Genomic DNA, 21,196 nt, shown 5'->3' with positions numbered 1-21,196 from the left:
GAAAAGTGGGCTAAAAATCACCAAGAAACCTGTGTGTTTAGAATAGCAACTGAACAATACTGAATGTGGACAGATCAAGGTATTCTGTGGATACTGGTAAATTGTATTTAAGTAGCATGTTTAGCAATCTTACACACACCTAGGCAGGGACTGAATACAAGGGAGAGCCAGCGAAATTCAATTACCTTCAAACGGATGAGGAAATGCAAGAATATTGTATTCAGTTTCAAAAGATCTCTGCGTCTGTGACCCCTAGTAACTTTTGATGCGTTCATCCAATTTCATTCAAATTTGTGCCGCAGATAGTAGAGCACCCAGCAGTCTCTGGCTTACACTTTCCATGTGCCCTGGATGCTTAGAAATATCAAGCATTTTTAAAGCCATTGGTTGGCTGCCCGCAGTTTTAAATCTGCATTGCCAGTGGTTAATGCCTGTGGTCACCAACTGACTCCATTTCTTGCCTCTTTTCCTATAAAGACAAATTGTCTATGTTCAGTAATGCTCTTATTACACAAAAATTCACATAATGAATGTTGCAAATATCTGTACCAAAGGAAACTAGGGATCATGAAGTAGTCACATTTCTCTTGGCTAAACAACATTTTTCTTGCTAGATGTGGTGAATATTTGCTGTTTAGAAGGTTACATATGTTATATAATATCTATTGCAGAAATGCAGAATTTTTTTTTTTGTCCATATGATTTATTGCTGAATCTACTTGCAGGGAACTAGGGGACCCTGTCTGTAAATAAAGGATTTCTTTGCCAAGGGCACATATAGTGCTAACACAGGTTTTGTTTGCTTCAGTATGTAATATCAGAGCTTGGGTCTCTTCTTCACAATCATACCACTAGTCTACGCTGCTATCAGGCCTAATGATCCAGAGAGCACAGGAGTGAACGGCTCATCTGACCAAATGTGCTTCTTTAAGAATCTACCATTAAGTGATATGGGCTGTACTGATAACCAGAGATGAAAGTCCAGTGCAAAAGAAGTGATTCCTTGCAGCTTTAGCTGTCTGCCTGAGAGAAGCAGGGTGCTCCAGGCTCTACACCGTATAACCTTCCTCCCCTGAAGTTGAACCTTGCTCCTTGCAAAATGTATGGAACACATCCATTGTGCATTCTCCTGCTTTTTCAACCTGGTAAGTTTTAAAATGTGCTTTCTTACGTTTCTGCAGGGACTGGCACACATTGCTTTCTATTTGAGCTTATAAGTTTTACGGGAACTGTCACCAGATTTTATGGGTGAGGGGTTGTTTGGTTTTTTTTTACCTAGGGTAATAGATTATAACTTCTCAAAATTAAATTTGCCTCATGCCTACCTAGTGCCGTGCCTTAGTCTTCAATTCTTCCTGACAGGTCAAAGATTTCTTCAAGTCATGGGTATTAGCCCCAAAAACATTCATACCAATTAAGCTCCCATTAAATTAAGAATAAAAAAATGATTTTGTCCCTTTGTCATAGCTCATTCATTAACCTATTGGTCAGGTGAGCAGGTAAGACCTCAGAGTGAATTCTCAGTCTTCCTTCCTGTACCTGGCTCTTCTGATGTTTGAATTTGTCAAAACTGAATGCCATTCCAGACTTCAGAGGGATAGTGTGACTGCTGGTTTCAGGAGTTATAGAATAAGCTGTGAAAACTGGTCACTGGAAACAAGTCATGTCATGTAGAACGGTGGAACTTGGGTTACAAGGGATGCCTCTTTAATAAACACCATTTCTGACCCTGGCAATCTGTTATTTTGCCTGTAGTACAAACCTTTCTGTATTGTGCTGGGAAGAGCAGTTAATAGTTACATGTCTTCTAATTATTTAAGTCCAAATAGCAAGATGACCTTGTTTTTGAAAGAAAATAAAAGCTATTTGTAAGTCAGGCACTTCTACTTGATATTTGTTTTGGAGGTATCTGGAAATTCAGACAACCTACAAACAGACCTTAACTCAGTCCTCCAGCCTGAGGATTGAAAAGATTTCAGAAATGAATTGCATTTTCATTCCTAATATAGCTGGTTCTTGCAAAGCAGGAGGGAAGAGCATGGACAGAACATAATGTGCGGTGCTATATCTGTTTAATAAGTAAACTGATCCTTCTTTTTTTTTTTTTTATTGTATTTTTGACCTGGCAGTTTCCTCCTGTTCTTTTGGGTTTCCAGCTCAATTGGATCCAGGCTCTATTGGGCAACAGCTCCATGAGCCATTATGATAACGATGATGATAATGAATATTCATTTACAGCTACCCATAGTATTTCCCCCTATTGTTTTATAATCTTCCCTAGCCCAGCCATTTCAGTGACAGTCCTTGGCTGAGAGCCACAGACCACAATTCCCTCTGGAACAGCGTATTGCGTGCACCTGAGTTCCAGCCAGTGGGTGTTGTCATTGAGCAATAGCTGAGAATGCGCCATGAATTTCTACTGTTATCAGTTTGGGCACCTTCTGTAACACTATATTCATTTTCTTTTAAAAACATATTTTATTTCTATATTATTTTTCCATTTACAGTTATATGAGATAAGGCCCAAATACTTGTGGGCTAGATTCATCCAAATTCAGGACTTAGAAAACTTTTCAGCCAAAAGTAATTTGCTAACTAGACAAATGCAAATAATCATATCCTGTGTTAGAAGAAGATGGTTCGGAGACCCTTCATTTCTTGGAAAAGTCATAAATCTCCTTTACATGCCTTTGTAGTCTGGCCCCCACTCAGGGTAGAGCAATAGATTGTTTGCTTCATTACCATGCCATGCTGGGTCACACCAGGGTCCATTCAGCCCAGCATCCTGTCTCTGACAGTGGCCAGTCCAGGTGACAAGTAGCCAGAAGATCCCCAATGGTTGATCTGTTTCTTGTATCTCACTCCCAGGGATAAGCGCTGGCTTTCCCAAGTCTACCTGACTAATAACTGTTTATAGCCTTTTCTTTCAGAACTTGTCTAATGCTCTTTTTAACCCTAATATGTTAGATGCCTAACAGATTCCATAAATTTATTGTGCGCTGAGTGACAATTTCTTCCTACAATTTGTTTTAAATATGCTGGATACTAATTTCATGGTGTGTCCCCTAGTCCTAGTGTTATTTGAAAGAGTAAATAACTGCTCCCTATTAGTCTGTTCCACCCCACTCATAATTTTAAAAATCTCATATCCCCTCTTGTCATCTCTTTTCTAAACTAATCTGTTTAACCTATGTAATCAAATACCACAGGGAAGACCAGGCCAACAGCTCTGGGTGGAAGTACCTTTCAGAACCAGGCCACTGCATCAATGGCCTTGTGATCAGAATAACCAAAGAAACATTTAAAACAATCCAAGAATGCAAAATATTTGAAGTTAAAATGATCAGATACTTTGAAAATGACAAAAAAAGGATTCAACATAGAGCTAGGTTTCTTATCACATTATGTACCATAAAATTATACTGCTTGTCACCTTCTGATCACCCTTCAAACCACCCTCACCCATTCCTCATCATCCTATCACTGGGAGGAATGTTTTTTATGATTCACTTATGGCAGCCACACTATGTACTTCCTGATAATGTTTTCTCTTGCTCATTTGAATTCTGACCTGAAAAAAAGAGTGCTAGCTCTCAAAAGCTAGCCAAGAAATGTATGAAGTTAGTCCAGCAAAAATGTATCACCTTGTATGGTGTGTTTTTTGTTTTTATTTGTAACCGTTTATTTCTGTGCATTTACGTGGACTAATATGGTGCCAAACTATTTAGCCTTTCTCCATAAAGGAGCTGTTCCATCCTCTTTATCGTTTTTGTTGCCCTTCTCTGTACCTTTTCTATGTCCGCTATGTCTTTTGAGCTGTGGCAACCAGAATTATGCACAATACTCAAGGTTCAGTTGCACCATGGATCTATGCAAAAGCAATATGATATTTTTAGTTTTGTCCTCTCTTCCTTTTCAAAAAATTGCCAACATTCTATTTGCTTTTTTGACTGTTACTGTATACTGAGCTGAAAATTTCAAGATAGTGTCTCTGAAATCCTTTCTCTGAGTGGTGACTTCTAACACAGAATCCAACATCATGTACCTGTAGTTAGATTATTTTTCCCTTCATGCATTACTTTGCACTTGTCCACATTAAATTACATCTGCTATTCAGATGCCCAGTCTCATAGTCTCACATGGTCCTTCGGCAGTTCCTCACAATCTGCTACTCTTTTAATGACTCAAAACAATTTTGTGTCATCTGCAAATTTGGTTGACTCACTCATTGTTCCTTTCTCCAGATTATTTATGAACGTGCTAAATAACATAGGTCCAAATGCAGACCCCTGGGGCACTCCACTAATGACCTTTCTCCATTTGGAAAAATTACCATATAGATTTATCGTCTGTTTCCTGTCTTTTATCCAGTTACCAATCACAATAAGACACTGCCTTCGATCTCATCCATGTCCTCCTAATTTCCTGAGGAGCCTCACATGAGGGACTTTCTCAAACGCCTTCTGAAAATCCAAATACACTATATCAATCAGCTTACCCCTATCTGCATGTTTATTTATACCTTCAAAAATAATCTAATAAATTGGTAAGACAATACTTCCATTTGTAAAATCTATGTTGACTGTACCCCAGTACACCACGAAAATCTATATGGTTAGTCATTTTGTTTTTAAGAATAGCTTCTATCATTTTGCCTGGCACCAGTGTCAGGCTCACTAGTTTATATTTTCCCAAATCATGCTTAGAGCCCTTTTTAAAAATAGGCGTCACAATGGCCACCTTCCAGTCTTCTGATACCATGACTGTTTTAAATGATAAGCTGCAAATCACCAGAAACAGGGCTTCAATTTCGTGTTTGAGTTCCTTCAAAACTCTGGGGTGAATACCATCTGGATCTGGTAATTTGTTATTCTTTAGTCTGTCGATCTGATTTATTGCATTTTCCAGTTTCATGGTGATTTTGTTTAGTCACTCAGAATCATCACCATCCAAAAATATTTCCAGTTTGGGTATTATCCTGACATCTTCCTCAGTAAAGGCAGAAGCAAATAATTCATTTAGATTTACTGCTATTTCCTTGTCCTTTCTGAGTAACCTTTTGACTCCTTGATCATCTAGTGGCTCAATTGACTTCCTTACAGACTTTTTGCTTCAAATATACTTGAAAAAGTTTTTCTTACTTGTTTATACCTCTATTACAGCAAGCTTCTTTTCAAATCTGTCTTAGCTTGCTCGATTACTTGTTTACATCGAACTTGCCAGTGCTTATGCTCTTCCCTATTTTCCTCATTTGGGTCTGCTTTTCATTTTTTAATAATGCCCTTTTGGCTTTAATTGCCTCTTTTACCTCAATATTAAACCACATTGGCAATCTTTTGACTTTCCTTTTCAATGCATGGAATACATTTTGTCTGGGTATCAAGAATGTTAATTTTTAACAATATCCATGCCTCAATTGATTAGTGAGGGGGAGGAGCCAAGATGGTGGCAAGCTTCTAGTGGCAGCACGGTGCTGTTCTTATTGCCTCTAACCTGCTTTTCGGATTAAAAGAAAAGAACGCAGCCTAAACAAAAGGGCCGAATGAGGGTATTTCCCTCTATACCATCAGCTCTACCTGGACAGCGAACCATACTGGAGCTAGCCGCGGCTTACCAGAAAGGAGGGGAAGCTAATATCCCCGCTGATGGAGCGGCGTTGGGAGCACCTTTTGCATCTGGGGAAACTTCTCTTAGCCCCCCAGATCTATGGAATCCAGTGGCACCAGGACCCTTAAACCTCACCGCAAATACGATGCTGGAAGCGGAACCAAAGAGTACTGCAGGCGAACTGCAGGTGTTTTGCAAGGCCCAGTAACAGCGACGCCATCTGAGAATCCGGAAGCACCAGGAGCACCAGTGTTGAATCCACTGGACCCCATTGGAGGTGGTGAGTTGCCTCGAGTGGAGGAGGTTGGGAGTCTGGGCATGGAGAAAGACCTAGGAGGACAGCTGGGGGACCTGGTGAATAAGGATTTTATACAACCGGACACGGTTACCCTTGAATCCCTGTGGAAACTAGTTGCCTCATATAGCCCTATGTTTCAAGGGCTAATGAGGCAATTGAATTCGTTGACCGGGAAGTTGGACAAAGCTTCCCTAGAACATGAAAAGTTACAGCAAGAAAATACCAATAAGATAAGTGAAATACAAAAGGAGGAGAAGTCGATGCAGGATATCTGTAATATGCTGGTCCAAGACAAATAGGCTGTTAATAGAAAAGTGGAAAATTTGGAGAACAGACTGAGAAGGTTAAATATAAGGCTTCTAAATTTCCCCAAAGTGATAGGGGAACAACCTCGATTAACATTGAGGAAATATTTGCTGGAAGTATTAAAGATATCAACTGAAAGTTTACCCTCAGTAAATAAGGTTTATTTTTTACCATTCAATAGATCTAAAACAAGAAACCCACCACAGCTTGATATGAATAATCTTACAGAGTTCTTGGAATCGTCAATTGAAATCTATGAGAGAGTGACCTTACTAGTTTATTTGATAATTGAATCAGATGTGAGTTTGGTGATGAAGTTTTACTTTCAACATATGGGAGAAAGTTTTATGGGACAACGCATTCAAATATTCCCGGACTTATTGAAAGCAACACAGGAGAGGAGGAAAGCCTTTCTCTCTATGAGACAAGAAGCTAATTTGTTGGGGGCTAAGTTTCTTCTCAGATACCCATGCAAATGTGAGGTTACCTATAATAAAGATGTATATTTTTTTTAAATTGTTTTTATTATTAAAGCAGAGGGAAAATAATGATATAACAGTATAAGCCATTCAATTTACAAACAATAGCACCTTCACTGTTAGGTATAATGTAAAAGGCATATTCACACCAATGCTTCAATAGAAAAAAATGTTTTAGAACACTGTATTCCCACCCTCCCCTCCCTCCCCCCACAGAATCATGGGTGAAATCCACAAGCAGATAAAACAGAATAGAGTGGTAAAGGCATGGAAAAGGCTAAATATATTCAGTTCCAAGAGTTGCAGGCAGTGGGTAAGTGCCTGTATGGCGTCTGTGAAGACACCTGAAGAGAAGAGTGCAAGACCTGCGTCTCAAACTTTAGAGTTCGGGTCCCTGCTGCTCTGATCGTTGCTCCTGAGCCACCATCCAGACCTGGTAGGGTCCCCATATCCTAAGAAATGATGTCAGCCGATCATGGTGAATCGCTGTTAGGCGGGCGAGTTGGTAAATACAATGAAGTTTATGTTGGACCTCAGGTAAGTTGGGCACCAAGCTATCCTTCCAATGGTGTGCCAGTGTCAGATGAGCTGCAATAAAAGCTTGCTGAAGGAAACGCTGCGCATCTTTGTGAACTGTTTCCAGCAGAAGACTTAAGAGGGCATGCCAAGGCTTGACCAGCAGAGGAGTGTTCAGGATAGTGGAGGCCCAGGAAATAATTAACCGCCAGTATGTAGTGACCGCCGGGCATTGCCACCAGATATGGTAATACTTCCCACGGCACCACAGTTCCGCCAGCAATACTCGGATACGGTAGGAGACACCTTATGAAGTCTATCGGGTGAGTAGTGCCAGCGGTAAAGCAACTTATAACAGTTCTCCTGTAGTCTCGCAGATATGGAACATTTATGTGCAGATGTGAATATGAGATCCCAGTCTGTGGGTGATAAACCTTGCGTAAAGTCCTCAGTCCATACTGTTTGTTGTCGGAATGGTTGTACCACGCGACCACCAAGTAACTGGTAGATTTTAGATATAAGCCCACCGATTTGATTTGCGTGCATGCAATAATTTTCACAGAGAGTACCTGACAGTCGGATTATGCCTGTCCTAAGCCCTCTTTTAATAATATTGTAGAGTTTTGCATAAAGTAGAAAGTCTACATGATGCACTTGGTAATGAGAGCGCAATTCCTCTTGAGACATAAGGAGCCCCTGCTTCTGTAGATGATCTAAACGTGAAATACCCACTTGTACCCAGTGATGCGCAACCTCTGTAGGATGGGGCTTTGGGAGTAAGGCATTACTGAATAGATGAGTTAGCAAAGTATAGCGTTCGTCCATACTTTAAGTGTGGTTGCTAATGCATAAGGCAGGTATGTGACTCCTTGCCAAGTATGTTTTGGTTGCCATGGTAGGGCCGATAATGGTTGTGCTCCTGAGAAGGTGAGCTCGAAAAAGGTCCACTGCGGGATCATTGAAGTTCAATGTAGTATAACGAGAGCTCTCAGCTGTGCTGCACAGTAATACCATTCTAAATTCGTTACGCTAAGTCCCCCTGTTAGCTTTGGTAGATATAAGGTGCCACGAGCCACCCTAGGGGATCGTTTACGCCAGATAAAACCAAATATGAGGGCTTGCCACTTTCTGAGAATAGGGGGAGGGAAGTAGATAGAGATAGTAGTAAAAAAGTAGAGGAGCCTGGGCAGGACATTCATTTTAATAATGGCGATGCGTCTCAACCAGGAGAATGTACCTTTAGACCATTTCCCCAAATCTCTCTGAATAGCCTTTATAAGCGGCATATAACTGAGGTCAAAAAGCTGCTTGGCATGACTTCCAATGCGAATACCTAAGTATTGCAATGCTTTTGGTGCCCATTTGAAAGGGAAAAGTGTTTTGAGTGAGTTTGCCTCAGCGTCCAGGAGATTGATATTAAGTATTTCTGATTTATCGTAATTTACCTTAAGCCCGGATACTCCGCTAAAGGCCTGAAGTTCGGAAGTGATCCCTTGTAAGGAAGTGGACGGATTAGTTAAGATAAACATGATGTCATCTGCAAATAGCGAGAATAAATAAATTTTAAAATGATGATGATCCCTGGGTACACCACTGACATTAATGGCCTCGCAAATGCACTCGACAGCGGGCAGCCCTGTCGAGTGCCTCGGCCAATTGGGAAAACATCACCATATCTACCATTGATTTTAACTCTGGCGGCCGGATGATCATAGAGCTTGCAAATCCATTGAATAAAATGAGTGCCAAAGGCCATACGCCGTAACGTTTCAAAAAGAAAGGGCCAATGGACCAAGTCAAACGCTTTCTCTGCATCAAGAGAGAGAAGCACTGTTGGTATATGGGCGTGATGCACATAGTCTATAATGTTCACAATTCTGCGGACATTATCCGCAGCTAAGCGTCCCATGACAAATCCCACCTGATCAATGTGTACAATATTGGGCAGAACACTATTCAATCGGGCTGCCAGTATTCGGGCTAGAATTTTTAAATCTAAATTAATCAGTGAGATCGGTCTATAAGATCCACAGACTTCAGGGTCACAACCTGGCTTGGTAATGACAGAGATGCCCTCTGTGTTAACATCTGCAGCAAATTGTCCACTGCTTCTGAGGGAATTAAACATGTCCGTAAGAGGGGATACCAGAGTATTTGAAAACTTTTTATAATAGGTGGCTGTGAATCCGTCTATCCCCGGGGCTTTTCCCACTTTTAATGTCTTAATTGCCGCCAATACTTCCAAGTTAGTAATGGGTTTGTCTAGCATCTCAAGATGTGCGAGGGGCAGGGTCGGTAGTGTTACTGAATCCAAGTATTGCTGTATGGCAGTATCAGAAATACTGTCAACAGCAGTATATAATGAGGCATAAAAATCAATGAAGGCTTTCCTGATATCGGTCGAAGATGTTATAGTCGCCCCCTGCTTATTCCGTATTTTAGCCACCAGTTTCAGTGCCCTTGCTGCTTTCAATTTCTGGGCCAGATGTCTACCCGCTTTATTGCCACCTTCAAAGAACTTCTGTTTTAGCATGGATAGATCATGACTAATAACAGCATCGTCAAGGGCACTTAAAGAGTCTCTGACATGTACTATCTGTTGGTATGTCTTTTTAGATAAGGTAATCGTGTGACATTTAGTTAGTTGGTCCAATTCCCGTAGCAGTGCCTGCCTACTCTTTTCCCTTTCTTTATTACAATATGCTGTGCGTCCAATAAGGACACCCCATGCCACTGCCTTAGAACAGTCCCATAAGGTGATAGGTGCAATATCATCTGATTGGTTGAGCTCAAAATACTCTTGCATGTGATTGTTCATGGTTTGCACAAAGGTAGTGTCACGTAGTAGGGCGTCATTAAGCCTCCAAGTGTGGAGACCCGGATCAATGTCCTGTATATTAGCCTCTATCCAAATGGGGGAATGATCACACCAAGTTGCATTATCAATGCCCACCCGGCCTATGGCATTTTGAAATGTGTGGGAGACAAGGAAATAATCAATACGAGAATAAGTATTGTGTGGCTTAGAATAAAAAGTATATGAATGGGATCTGGGATTTCTCTGACGCCAAATATCTTCTAAGCTCCAGGTCTCTAGGAAGTCACGCCAAGCTTTCCTCACACCTTTGGTCATAGAATCTTTAGTGGACGAGTCTAAATTAGGAACTCTAGTGGCATTAAAATCTCCGCCAAGGATAATCTCTCCTTCAGCATATTGTTGAAGTAGTTGGGCTATGATCCCAAAATATAGTATCTGGTTACCATGGGGAAAACAAACATTAAGGAGCGTAAACACTTGGGACACCACTTTAATTTTGAGTAAAATAAATCTACCGGTACGGTCTATGTGCTTAAATAGGACTTCGTGGATGATAGTTTGCGCGATGAGGATCCCCACGCCTGTATACTTAGCCGCTTTAGAGTTGGCAGCCCAGTGCGCCCCTGGATATTGTTGGAAAGTGAGGAGGCGTTCGTGATGCTTCCTGACGTTGGTTTCCTGTACATAAACTATGGCAGCATTATGAGATTGGAGCTCTCTTTTCAACAGAGACCTTTTCCTGGGGGTGTTCAGCCCCTTGACATTTAAGGAGATTATACGACTGGTCATTTGATTATATGAGAATGAGAGAGAGCAGCCAAATACATGAACATCTCCTGCAGGTTACAGCTTAATGTACACTCCTGCACCCAAGCTGCGGACAACTCCACTGCACCCGTTGAAAATACAAATACCACATCCATGACCACAACCACCCCATGATATCTAAAAACCCCTGCTAATAACCCCATGATATGGAAATTAACCCCGTCAGAACTACTGGGTTAGTAACTCCGGAGGGAACCGGTTTTCCCCGACAAGAGCAGACCCCCATCCCCCCCTCCCCCACAGGCTCAAACATAACAAGTAAAAAGATGCATAAACTGAAAACATACAATTTCGAATGAAACTCAATAATAGAACCATCTTATAAGAAAAATAAGAAACCTTGAACTTCCCAAAAGGATTTAGTCCAGACTCCCTGGGTTTAGCATCCAGCCTGCACATTGAAGGAATTCTCCGATCCCTCATACAGCATACGGGTGATAATGCTCCCCTTCCATATCTGAAGTAAAGAGCTGGAAAGCATCAGCCCTGATCCGCAGCCGCGGTCGTAGAGGCCGAAGGTTGTCGGTGTAGATGTTTTCCGCCCTTAACAGCTCTCTGTCAGTGTGGATGAGTGTCCATTTTGGTGGCAGCCGCCACCATTTAGGAAGCTTGGAAGTGCGTAGGTAGCTGTGCTTGTTTGAAGGCTTCTGCTGCTTCTTCCAGGCATTTGATACGGTAGGTGACTCCCTTCATCTGAAATTGTAGACCGAACGGATAGGTCCACCGGTATCGCACATCACAGTCCCTCAGGTTAGCTGTCACCTCGCGAAGCTCATACCTTCTTTTCAAGGTGATAGGCGCTAAATCCTGGTAAATTTCCAACGAGTGGTTTTTCCAGGTCAAATTTTTTATTTTCCTGTCTACTTCATAGACCCGGGTTTTCTGCCCATAATCGTGAAAACATACTATTATATCACGGGGTCTGGAATCCCTGCGCTGTCCTAGGGAGCGGTGAGCTCTGTCCAGACGAATGGGGGTAAGAATTGCGTCCACAGTTTCCTGTCCTGATTCATCGTTATTGAGAAGGAATGAACAAATCTGCTGCACGACTCCCCTGGCGTCCTCATACTCCGCCGTGTCCAGTACCCCTCTGATATGTAAGTTACTTCTCCGGCTACAATTTTCAAGGTCTTCCACAAGCATAGACAGCTCGGAATGAAACATGCACTGTTGGGTGACTACCTGATTTATAATCTCACCTTGTTGGTCTGCCCGTATATCTAGTTCATCAACTCTATTACTGAGGGCACTGAAATCTTCTTTTAGGTCGGCCATGGCTGCCATGAGGTCGGATTTATGTTGGCGGAGATCCGCCTGAAATTCGACAAACCATGACCTAATTTCGTCCCGGAGCTCCGAGTCAGCCCCGGAGACAATCTCAGCCAGCTTAGCCCCTCGAGGGGCGTCCAGAGTCGGTTCCATGTTTTCGGGAGGGCCGGCTGCCGCGTCGTCTGTTTCAGGCCCATTATCTAACACTGACCGTCCATAAGCAAACTGTTTTAAGTCGGTAGTTTTTCTTTTTGATGCCATATGTAGTTGGTTTCCCAATCCACAGTATTTCTGGACTGTTTCTATAATAGTTATGAGATTTAGGAAGCGCAAATAGATGGTTTATAGGCCCGTGGGGGATGGAGCTCTTTGAAACAGCCCCCCCCCCCCGCTCTCATGCGCCACCAAACAGCACCCCCCCTGATGTATATATTTTTAATGCCCAGAACAACTTAGAGTATTCCTAGACTCTAGGAAAAGGGTAATATTAACATCCTCCCCCATGGAGGATTCAAGTAAAGTTAGATCTAGTGATTAAATGAGCTGGTAAATATAAGCTTGCTATGCATAAGTTTGATGAAGGATTTATATTTCCTCTATGACTCCCTATTCTATATTGCTCTCCCCACAAGAAAAGATTATGGTCTAAAAAAGAAAAAAGATTTTTGTTATTTGTATGGATGAAAAATTTCTTGCAATATAATGTTTCTGTTTTCTGAACAAAGATTACTTTGTTAATTATGTAAAACTGCATAAATAAATACTAAAAAAACCCCAAAAACAATATCCATGCCTCCTCCAAGTTTTTAACTTTGTGAATTGCTCCTTTTAGTTTTTTTTCTAACAAATGTCCTCATTTTATCAGTCTCCCTTTTATAGTTAAATGCTACTGTAGTAGTTTTCCTTAGTATTCGCCCTCCAGTGATTGTCAAATGTAATTATAATATGATTACTTTACAAAGCGGATACATCATCGTTATCTCTTGCACCAGGTCCTGCTTTCCACTGAGAGCTACATCTAATAAAGTTCCCCCTCTCATTGGTTCCATGACCAAATGCTGCATGAAGCAGTCATTGATGGCATCTAGGAACTTTATCTCCCTTGCATGTCCTGATATGACATTTACCCAGGAAGTACTCAGATATTTGAAGTCTCCCATTATTATTGTGTTGCCCATTTTACTAACCAGTCTAAGCTCTGTTAGCATTTTACAGTCTGTTTCCTTATTCTGGACAGGCGAGCAGTATTATATCCCCATTATTATACTCGTTTTCTCTTTTATCCTCGGAATTTCTATCCTTAAGAACTCCATAGTGCAGTTTGTTTCTTACAAAACTTTTATCCTGCTTGACTCTATGCCATCCTTAACATATAGTGCTACCCCTCCATCAGTTTTATCTGCCCTGTCATGTCAATATAATTTATAGTCTGGTATCATAGTGTCCTGTTGGTTATCCTCCTACCAGGTCTCCAAGATGCCTATTATGTCTATATCTTTCTTTACTGCCATATATTCTAACTCTCCAGTCTTAATTTTCAGACTTCTGGCATTGGCATACCGATATTTTAAAACAGGTTTATATGTATTTATATTTTTCTGTGTATCACAACATGCTTAATATCAGATGATACAGGCAGCTTGGAGTAATTTTTATATATCTACTCTGTATTTAAATACATCTTGGCTTTTTCAGCGTTTACAATCACATCTCTATTGGGACATTTCTAATTTAGACCTGGATTTTCTAAAATCGCAGGCCTTAGTGAATTGCGCGGTACCGGGGGGGGCGGGGGGGCAAAGTGAGGGGCGGACCTGCGAAAGCCGGCAGCGATCGCACCTCCGTGGTGCTATCGCTGCCGGCTTTCGCAAACCAATAGCGCCACCGTAAAAGGTGGTGCTATTGGCCGCGTTACTGGCGGTGATAAGGGGCCTTACCTTTTCGCCGTCAGCGATGTCTTTGCCGCGTCTGCCCCAGTGCCGCACAGACTCCTCCCCTTCCGGTGCCGACTCCGCCCCGATCTAGCTATCACACGCGAAAAGGGACTTTTTCTCAAATGGCGAGGCACTTTACTGACATCACTAAAATCTGAAACTGGGGGAATATAGTGCTCTGAGCATGCTCCAACATGATACCATGAAGAAAGGGTAAGAAATCAAGAACACTTGTCCATTCTTCAGTCATCACATTGGCTCATTTGAATATGCTTGAAAACTACTCCAGCCCAACTCCATAGGCATCACTGGGGAAACAAGTATTAATAAAAGAAAAAGAGAAACACATACCGTAATTTTAGGTTGAATAACTCTCCCCACACAGAGGCTAAAGCTGAGCGGTCACACAGGATGCCATGCATGAAGGAGCACCATCATGCTAACAGCCACTCCTCCATACCATTCCACATCATGTAAACAGAAGTTAAATGAAGGGGGGTTGGGGAATAATGGTGCTGGGCAAAGGATGGAGGAGGAAGAAGGGGATGCTGAGTTGGAGATGGAGAAAGGGGGAATCTGTATGGAGCCACCACCATCACTGATGGAGCAAGCACTGTGCCAGAGATGCCACCATCGAAGGGGAAAGGGGGCTTCAATTTCAATTTTCAGATGGGGTGCCAGTTAGCCTAAAGCCAGTCCTGATACAGACATGCTCTTATATGCATACTTGTGACAAATATTGCTATAAAAGAATTAGAAAGCCTCACCTCTATGTAGAAAGACAAAAGGGGAAATATTTCATCTTTGCACACTTTACCTTGCCCTCGCTGGTTTATCAGTGCCATTGCATATTAAAGATGTTATGGAAGACCATAACAATATACCTTTGCAACTAACATAAACATATTTAATATTTTAATGATTTTCAATAGTAATTTCTCTTGGATTAGCATGCAGATAGCATTGTTCGGCAGTCAAAAGAAGACCTCTAGGTTTCTTTCAACCTACCCAACCATGTAGCTATATGTAACTGGTATAGACAAACAAGCTAAGAATGAAAGAGGTGACATCATCAATGATATACTGTCTCACCTCAATATTGCTAATTAAACCCATTTTACATTTCATTCTTCCTTATCTTCCTTCCTTTGACTACATAGACATTAGCAATAGTAAAAATGAAGTTAAACACCACCACTTTAATGGATGTATACTCAAGAAGCTATGATGTAATGTATGGCATTGACTCCAACTCTAGTGTTAATCAAAATGGCAATGCATGCATATTTATTTAAATGATTTATATTCTGCCTATACTTAAAACATAAAACAATATAACATAACATAATACTAATATAATATTCATCATTATTAACAAAATCAAAAATTCCTGAAATCAATACCATATATAAAAACAAATACCTACTATCATCATCTAGACTCAGTAGAGACAAAACGTTTCCTGAAATAGGAAAACATTTAGTTTTTTTATGCAAGAGTTTAAGATAGATCATAGAACACAGCTTATCAAATAGACCATTCCATAGGATAGGCCCTATAATTGAGAATGCATGATGTCTTGTCTCTTGAATTAGGGTCAGCTTCACGCTTGGAATCTCTTTAAAAAAAAATTACTATTAGTAGAGCACAGAATCCATGAAGGAATATTTAATTAAAGTTTAGAATAATCAGATGATAAAATAGACCTAATTTGATACATGTAATTTTAAAAAATGAATCAAATTGAAAACCTAATTTTGTCTATGAGCAACACATGCAATAATTTCTATAAATTGAGAGAGGTAGCAAATCATCTGATCTTGGAATCCTTATAATCTACAAAGCTTCAGTTTCGGAAAAGTTTAATATTAAATTATTACAGCCCATCCAGTTGTTCACAGCAAGCAAACCACCGTATTAGAATCAATTACTGATTATACAGTATTACAAACTGAAAAGAACTGGATGTCATCTGCATAAATTTTGAAGGAAATTGCAAATGGATCAAGTAAAGAACATAATCAGGTGAATTTTCAAAGGAGTTGCACATGTAAATGCTACTTTTAGCAGAATGCATGGGGTAACCTGCACAATGCGGCAGTTACTACCAAAAGCCACTTGCTGGGCAGACTAGATGGACCATTCGGTCTTTATCTGCTACCATTGCTATGTTACTATGCTGTTATATTATAATAGCAATTTTCAAAAGCCATTCTTCCCCCATTAAATGCACTTAATGCAGGCAAAATCTATTGAGAATTCAATGGCATATATTGTAGCAATTTTCGAAAGCCTACTTATACAGGTAACATGCATTTACAGATGTAAAACCCAGTTGTAAGTGTGTAAATGCTTTTGAAAATCAGGCTCAATGGTTGTAAATAAATATTGAAAAGGGTAGAAGATAACACAGAACCTTGAGGAATACTTGTCACAGACACAAAGCAATTGGAATGAAATTCACCTATCCAGCCTGTTTGTGACAGTTAGGTAGGATATCAACCAATGTATTTCATCACCACGGATTCCCAGCTTTCTCAATCTAGCAAGAAAAATTAAATGATGAACTGTATTAAATATGGCTGATTTATTGAGAAATATTACAATTACTGCCCTCCCTGTATCCATCTTCTTTAGTAGAAAGCCATTTACAGGAATGAGTAAAGTCTCAGTGCTAGGTCCCATTCGAAAACCACACTGATGATGGCTAGGAACATTAAAAGGATAACTTTAAAGAACTGCATGTGAGCCCACATACATGTGTATTGGCCAAATGCAGATCTACCCTGGTATTTTTTTAACTCACACAAACCCTTATTTACACATTTATGTTTGATGTTTATGCAATAGAATGTACACAAGAATATGCTCATTTTTCCATGTGCAACCTTTTGAAAATTCACCTGTATGTTCCTGGACAAAATCATTTAACTGAATGAAAACAGATTTCTCCAGTAACTTCCCTAAAAACGCTAAAGGCCTCCTATAGAAACAGGATGGGGAAAAAAGCCTTAGTAAAGCAGGCCCTAAATTTGAAATCGGTCTGTAACTAGAAGAGTGCTCTACCAAAGAATTACCTTTCTTTATCACAGGTCTTCGAAAGGAACTTTTCAATACATTAGGGACAATACCCTCAGAGGGGGATAAATTAACCATTTCCATGCACAGATCTTTGAAAGTTTCCTTCAATGCATGGAAAATCCAAGTGGTGCATAGATCTAAAGGGCAAAATAATGATTTTAACTCTAAGCATTTGATACATAATCAAATCTCTCCCAGGTCATTACTGGAGCAGCAACATCAATTCTGATGCTAAATAGGAGACAAAGCAGTATTAATTTTGTTCATAAAATGGTTGGCAAACACTTAAGGGTCAACACCCCCACACATACTTGATTATTATGAATCCCACAAGAGCTTGTTAACAGTAGCAGAAAGCTCATAAGGCCGGTTCAAAGAAAACTGCAAACGGAAGGTATAATAAAGCCTCCTCGTAATCATGAACAAATTCCTATATTCAGACCAAACAACTCGAAAGGTACCTATATTTTCTAATGTAGGTGACCTTTGCCACTTTGTTCAGCCCTGTGCATGACCCTTTTCTTTTTTTATTTCTGAGTTCCTAATTGGACCAAGGCGATGACACTCTATTTTCTGATGTTTTTTATCAGTTGTTAAGGCTAAACACTCAATAAATGAATCTACCAATGAAATAGATGATTCATCAGAGATGTTAAGCTTTACCTTGTCCCATTCTGTTTTACATATATTGAGTTCACAATAAGGCTAAATAAGGACTTTAAATAGGCCCATATTTACCTCCTTTGCAAACAAAAAGTTAAAAGTTATTAAATAATGATTAGATCCAAAAGACTCTACCAAAAGATTAGACATAGTACCCCGGAACACATACCGATCCAATATATGCCCAGCCCTATGAGTGGGAGTTTTAATAAGTTGATCAAGCTGTAATGTAGATAACAAGGCTCATAGACCCCTTTGGTTTACTGTCACTATGAAGATTTAGATCACCAAGAACTAATAACTTATTTATACAAGAAAGGAAAGTGGTTACAAAATCACCAATCAAAGAAAAGTCAGATTAATCAATCCGGGCAGGCAATAAAGTAGGCTTATCAACTGATCATCTAGTTTTGCCTCTAAACACTCACAGCCACTGCAAGGTCAACATTCAAAACCATTTAGATGGATAGCTCACAACTCCAGGTTATCCATTTAAATGTTTAGTTTTGAATTATTGACCTCTTCCTGTCTCCACTGAGATGATTTTCAAAGGAAAGCAATCAGTATATATTAAACAACTCCACCACCCCTTCAATTCAACCTAGCTTATGTAAAAAAGAATACCCTACAGGACAGAGCAATTGCAGGAAAGAGACATCAGCACCATTATGCCAGGTTTCAGAAAGAAACAGCATATCTAAACTCCCATCCAATAACATAACAACATCGTCCTTTGTTTTTACAGAGTGAGTATTTTTATATGCTAAAGATAAAGGTTGATTGCAATCATATGTATTACAGAATCCCCTTGGAGGCAATCGAGGGGGGCACCACGGTCCCTAAAATTATTTACATTAGTTTTTGGAAACAAATTATACTTACCCCTACCCCACCCAACCAAAATAGCCTGGCCTTGCATTTATACTAAAAGAAATAATAAAAATACAAACAAAGGGAGGGGGCACTTTGCCAGTGCTGGGCCTGCCTGAGGGCTGTTCCTTTTAACAGCCTGAAGGGCTTCCCGGCATGGTGTCGGGGGGGAGTGGAGTGGGTAGAGCTACCTGGCTCTGACTACCAGCAGCAATGCTCGGGAAAGAAACCACAGGCTAGAAATTAATGCCCAAATTTTCAAAGCGCTGCGTGTGCTAAAACCAGGCGCATTTTAAAAACTGCCCAGTCACACGCGTATCCTCCGGCATGCGCAGAAGTGCCGACCGGTCTCAAAGGGGCGGGCCGAGGGACGTGGTCTAGGCAGGGAGGGGCGGGGGCTAACCGGGACAGCGGCCATTAGGTCCTGTCCTGGGGAAGCATGCGCCGGCAGCTGGCGGGCACGCGGAACTTACACCAGCTCGGCGGAGCAGGTAAGTTACAAAACAAAAAATTCTAGGGTACATAGAGTTAGTTCAGAGGTCGGGAAGGAGAAGGGAAAAGGGAGGAAGGGCAGGTAGGGAGATAGGGAACTGGGAAAACCCTACTTGAGTCGCCACATGTTGTTTTCTAAAATCCCCCCCATTGCGTGCGGAAGAGGCCACCCGCCCACAGATGCGCAGGCGGGCATTAAAATCTGGGGCGCATGTGCTAGCAGGAATCGCATTTTATAATATGCGTGCATGTTATAAAATAGCTGCATCTAAGTGCACGCCCTGGGAACTGCTCACACATGAACACGCGCGCGGGCCTTTTAAAATTCACCTGAAAGGGCACAGTGTAGCAGAATACAACCTTGACTCTTTAGGTTATGATACCTTTTTCTATTGGACTAAGATAAGAACTGAAATGTTTACTAGTGTGATTCTTTTTATGTTGGTCCAATATACGTATCATGATCTGGAAGGGAACCAGTTTTCTCCTGGACCAATAGCTGCTGTATCTTAATCTGGAAAATGAAAAATAAGTTAAATTTGATACTAAAGTTACTTTTCTCTTGCCTTCCACAACTGGTATGATTGTAGTCTAACTAATCTTTGATTCTCCTTTAATTATAAAATACAAAATTGAAGGCAAAACACAGTGATCACCTTGTAAACCGATCACTTATATATTATTAATTACCACCTGACCCTTGATTGTGAGACACTGGGTTGTATGAAGCATTACGGTAGCTGAAAACATTAAAAATGAACTTTAAATGGGAAAAAAAAATGATATAAAAAGAGGTGCCCAAGACCCTACTGCAGAGAATACTTTTTTAATTAAAGTATTTTCCTTGTAATTTGGGTTTTGACATGTACCCCCTTTAGAACCTATCAGGAGTTCAAGGACATATGGAAGAAATCCCTCCTACCCATCCATAGCCATGAAAATAAACCCTCTTAATTTATTTTCACCTTCTGAAGGTGTATAGTGCAATATGTTACTGCCATACCTCCTCTAGGGTCACTTGAAAAAATAAATAAATAAAAGTTCCAATATGACATTAGAATGAATCATTCTATGGTATGAACATTGTTTCCCTTTCATGAATTTTAGTCCTTTTGATTTCTGTCAACCGGTGCAATGGTCCTGCGGAGAAGCTCTGCAACTTTCGGTGCGACTGCTGGGATTGCTCAGATGAGAACATGTGCGGTGAGTCCCTGACCCTTTCATCTTTCTTTGCTTTTACCAGAGTCATTTGGCTTTTTGCTCTTAATAAAAAATTTATTTGGTATGTAAGGCACTGCATAGAGTCCTATTACTAGGAAGAAAGGGGGCTATACCAGTTATGTGCAGCAGGGGGCTCCTGAGAGCCCCTTGTTTAATTATTGTGGGGTCAATATTCAAAGCCCACTGAGCGGGTAAAGATAACCAGGTAAAATTAACCAGATATTCAGCTGCTTCTACTTAGCTAAGGATAACACTGTGGATCCATAAACTCTAGAGGATGTGAATGAAGAGAGGGTGGCTTGCGGGAATGACGGCTACTACCTGGAGATAATACCCTTATTCAATAAACATACACACGATTTATGCGACTCTAACATTGCTCTAAGCTTCAACAGCAAGAGGAAATGTGGGAAAAAGGATTTGCATTCACAAAAAAGCGGGGAGTAGCTTGCTTGTTACAGCAGTTACTACCCCAAACCAAATAAGCCTGATACTTCACTTTCAATGCATATCCAGCATAGCTCTCTGCTTCAATGGCAGGGGGAATGAAGAAAAAATGATTTATATTCAGACAACAACAACAAGGACTGAATTACATAGTCTGGGTAAACAAAATAAGCATGGGTGAAGCTTGCTTGTTACTACCCCGAATCAATTAAGCCTGATACTTCACCTTCAATGGATATCCAGCATAGCTCTCTGCTTCAACAGCAGGGGGAATGAAGAAAAGTGGATTTATATTCAGACAACAACCAACAAGGACTGAATTGCACAGGCTGGGTAAACAAATCAGTGTGGGAGTAGCTTGCTTATT

The 21,196-nt window shown here is 40.6% G+C and overlaps 1 protein-coding gene across 1 annotated transcript in view; it reads left to right on the top strand.

Moving 5' to 3' along the window:
- The first annotated feature begins 1,010 nt into the window (after positions 1-1,010).
- MAMDC4 (MAM domain containing 4) overlaps positions 1,011-21,196 on the top strand; it is a 133,338-nt gene continuing 113,152 nt past the window's right edge. Inside the window, exons 1-2 of the mRNA XM_029614094.1 lie at positions 1,011-1,145; positions 20,269-20,364. Of these exons, the coding sequence (XP_029469954.1) occupies positions 1,100-1,145; positions 20,269-20,364 (142 nt within the window). The 5' untranslated portion in view covers positions 1,011-1,099. The remainder of the gene's footprint in view (positions 1,146-20,268; positions 20,365-21,196) is intronic.

Source organism: Rhinatrema bivittatum, chromosome 8 (genome assembly GCF_901001135.1).
Source record: "Rhinatrema bivittatum chromosome 8, aRhiBiv1.1, whole genome shotgun sequence".
Lineage (NCBI taxonomy): Eukaryota > Metazoa > Chordata > Amphibia > Gymnophiona > Rhinatrematidae > Rhinatrema > Rhinatrema bivittatum.
This window is presented reverse-complemented; position numbering and strand designations above follow the sequence as displayed.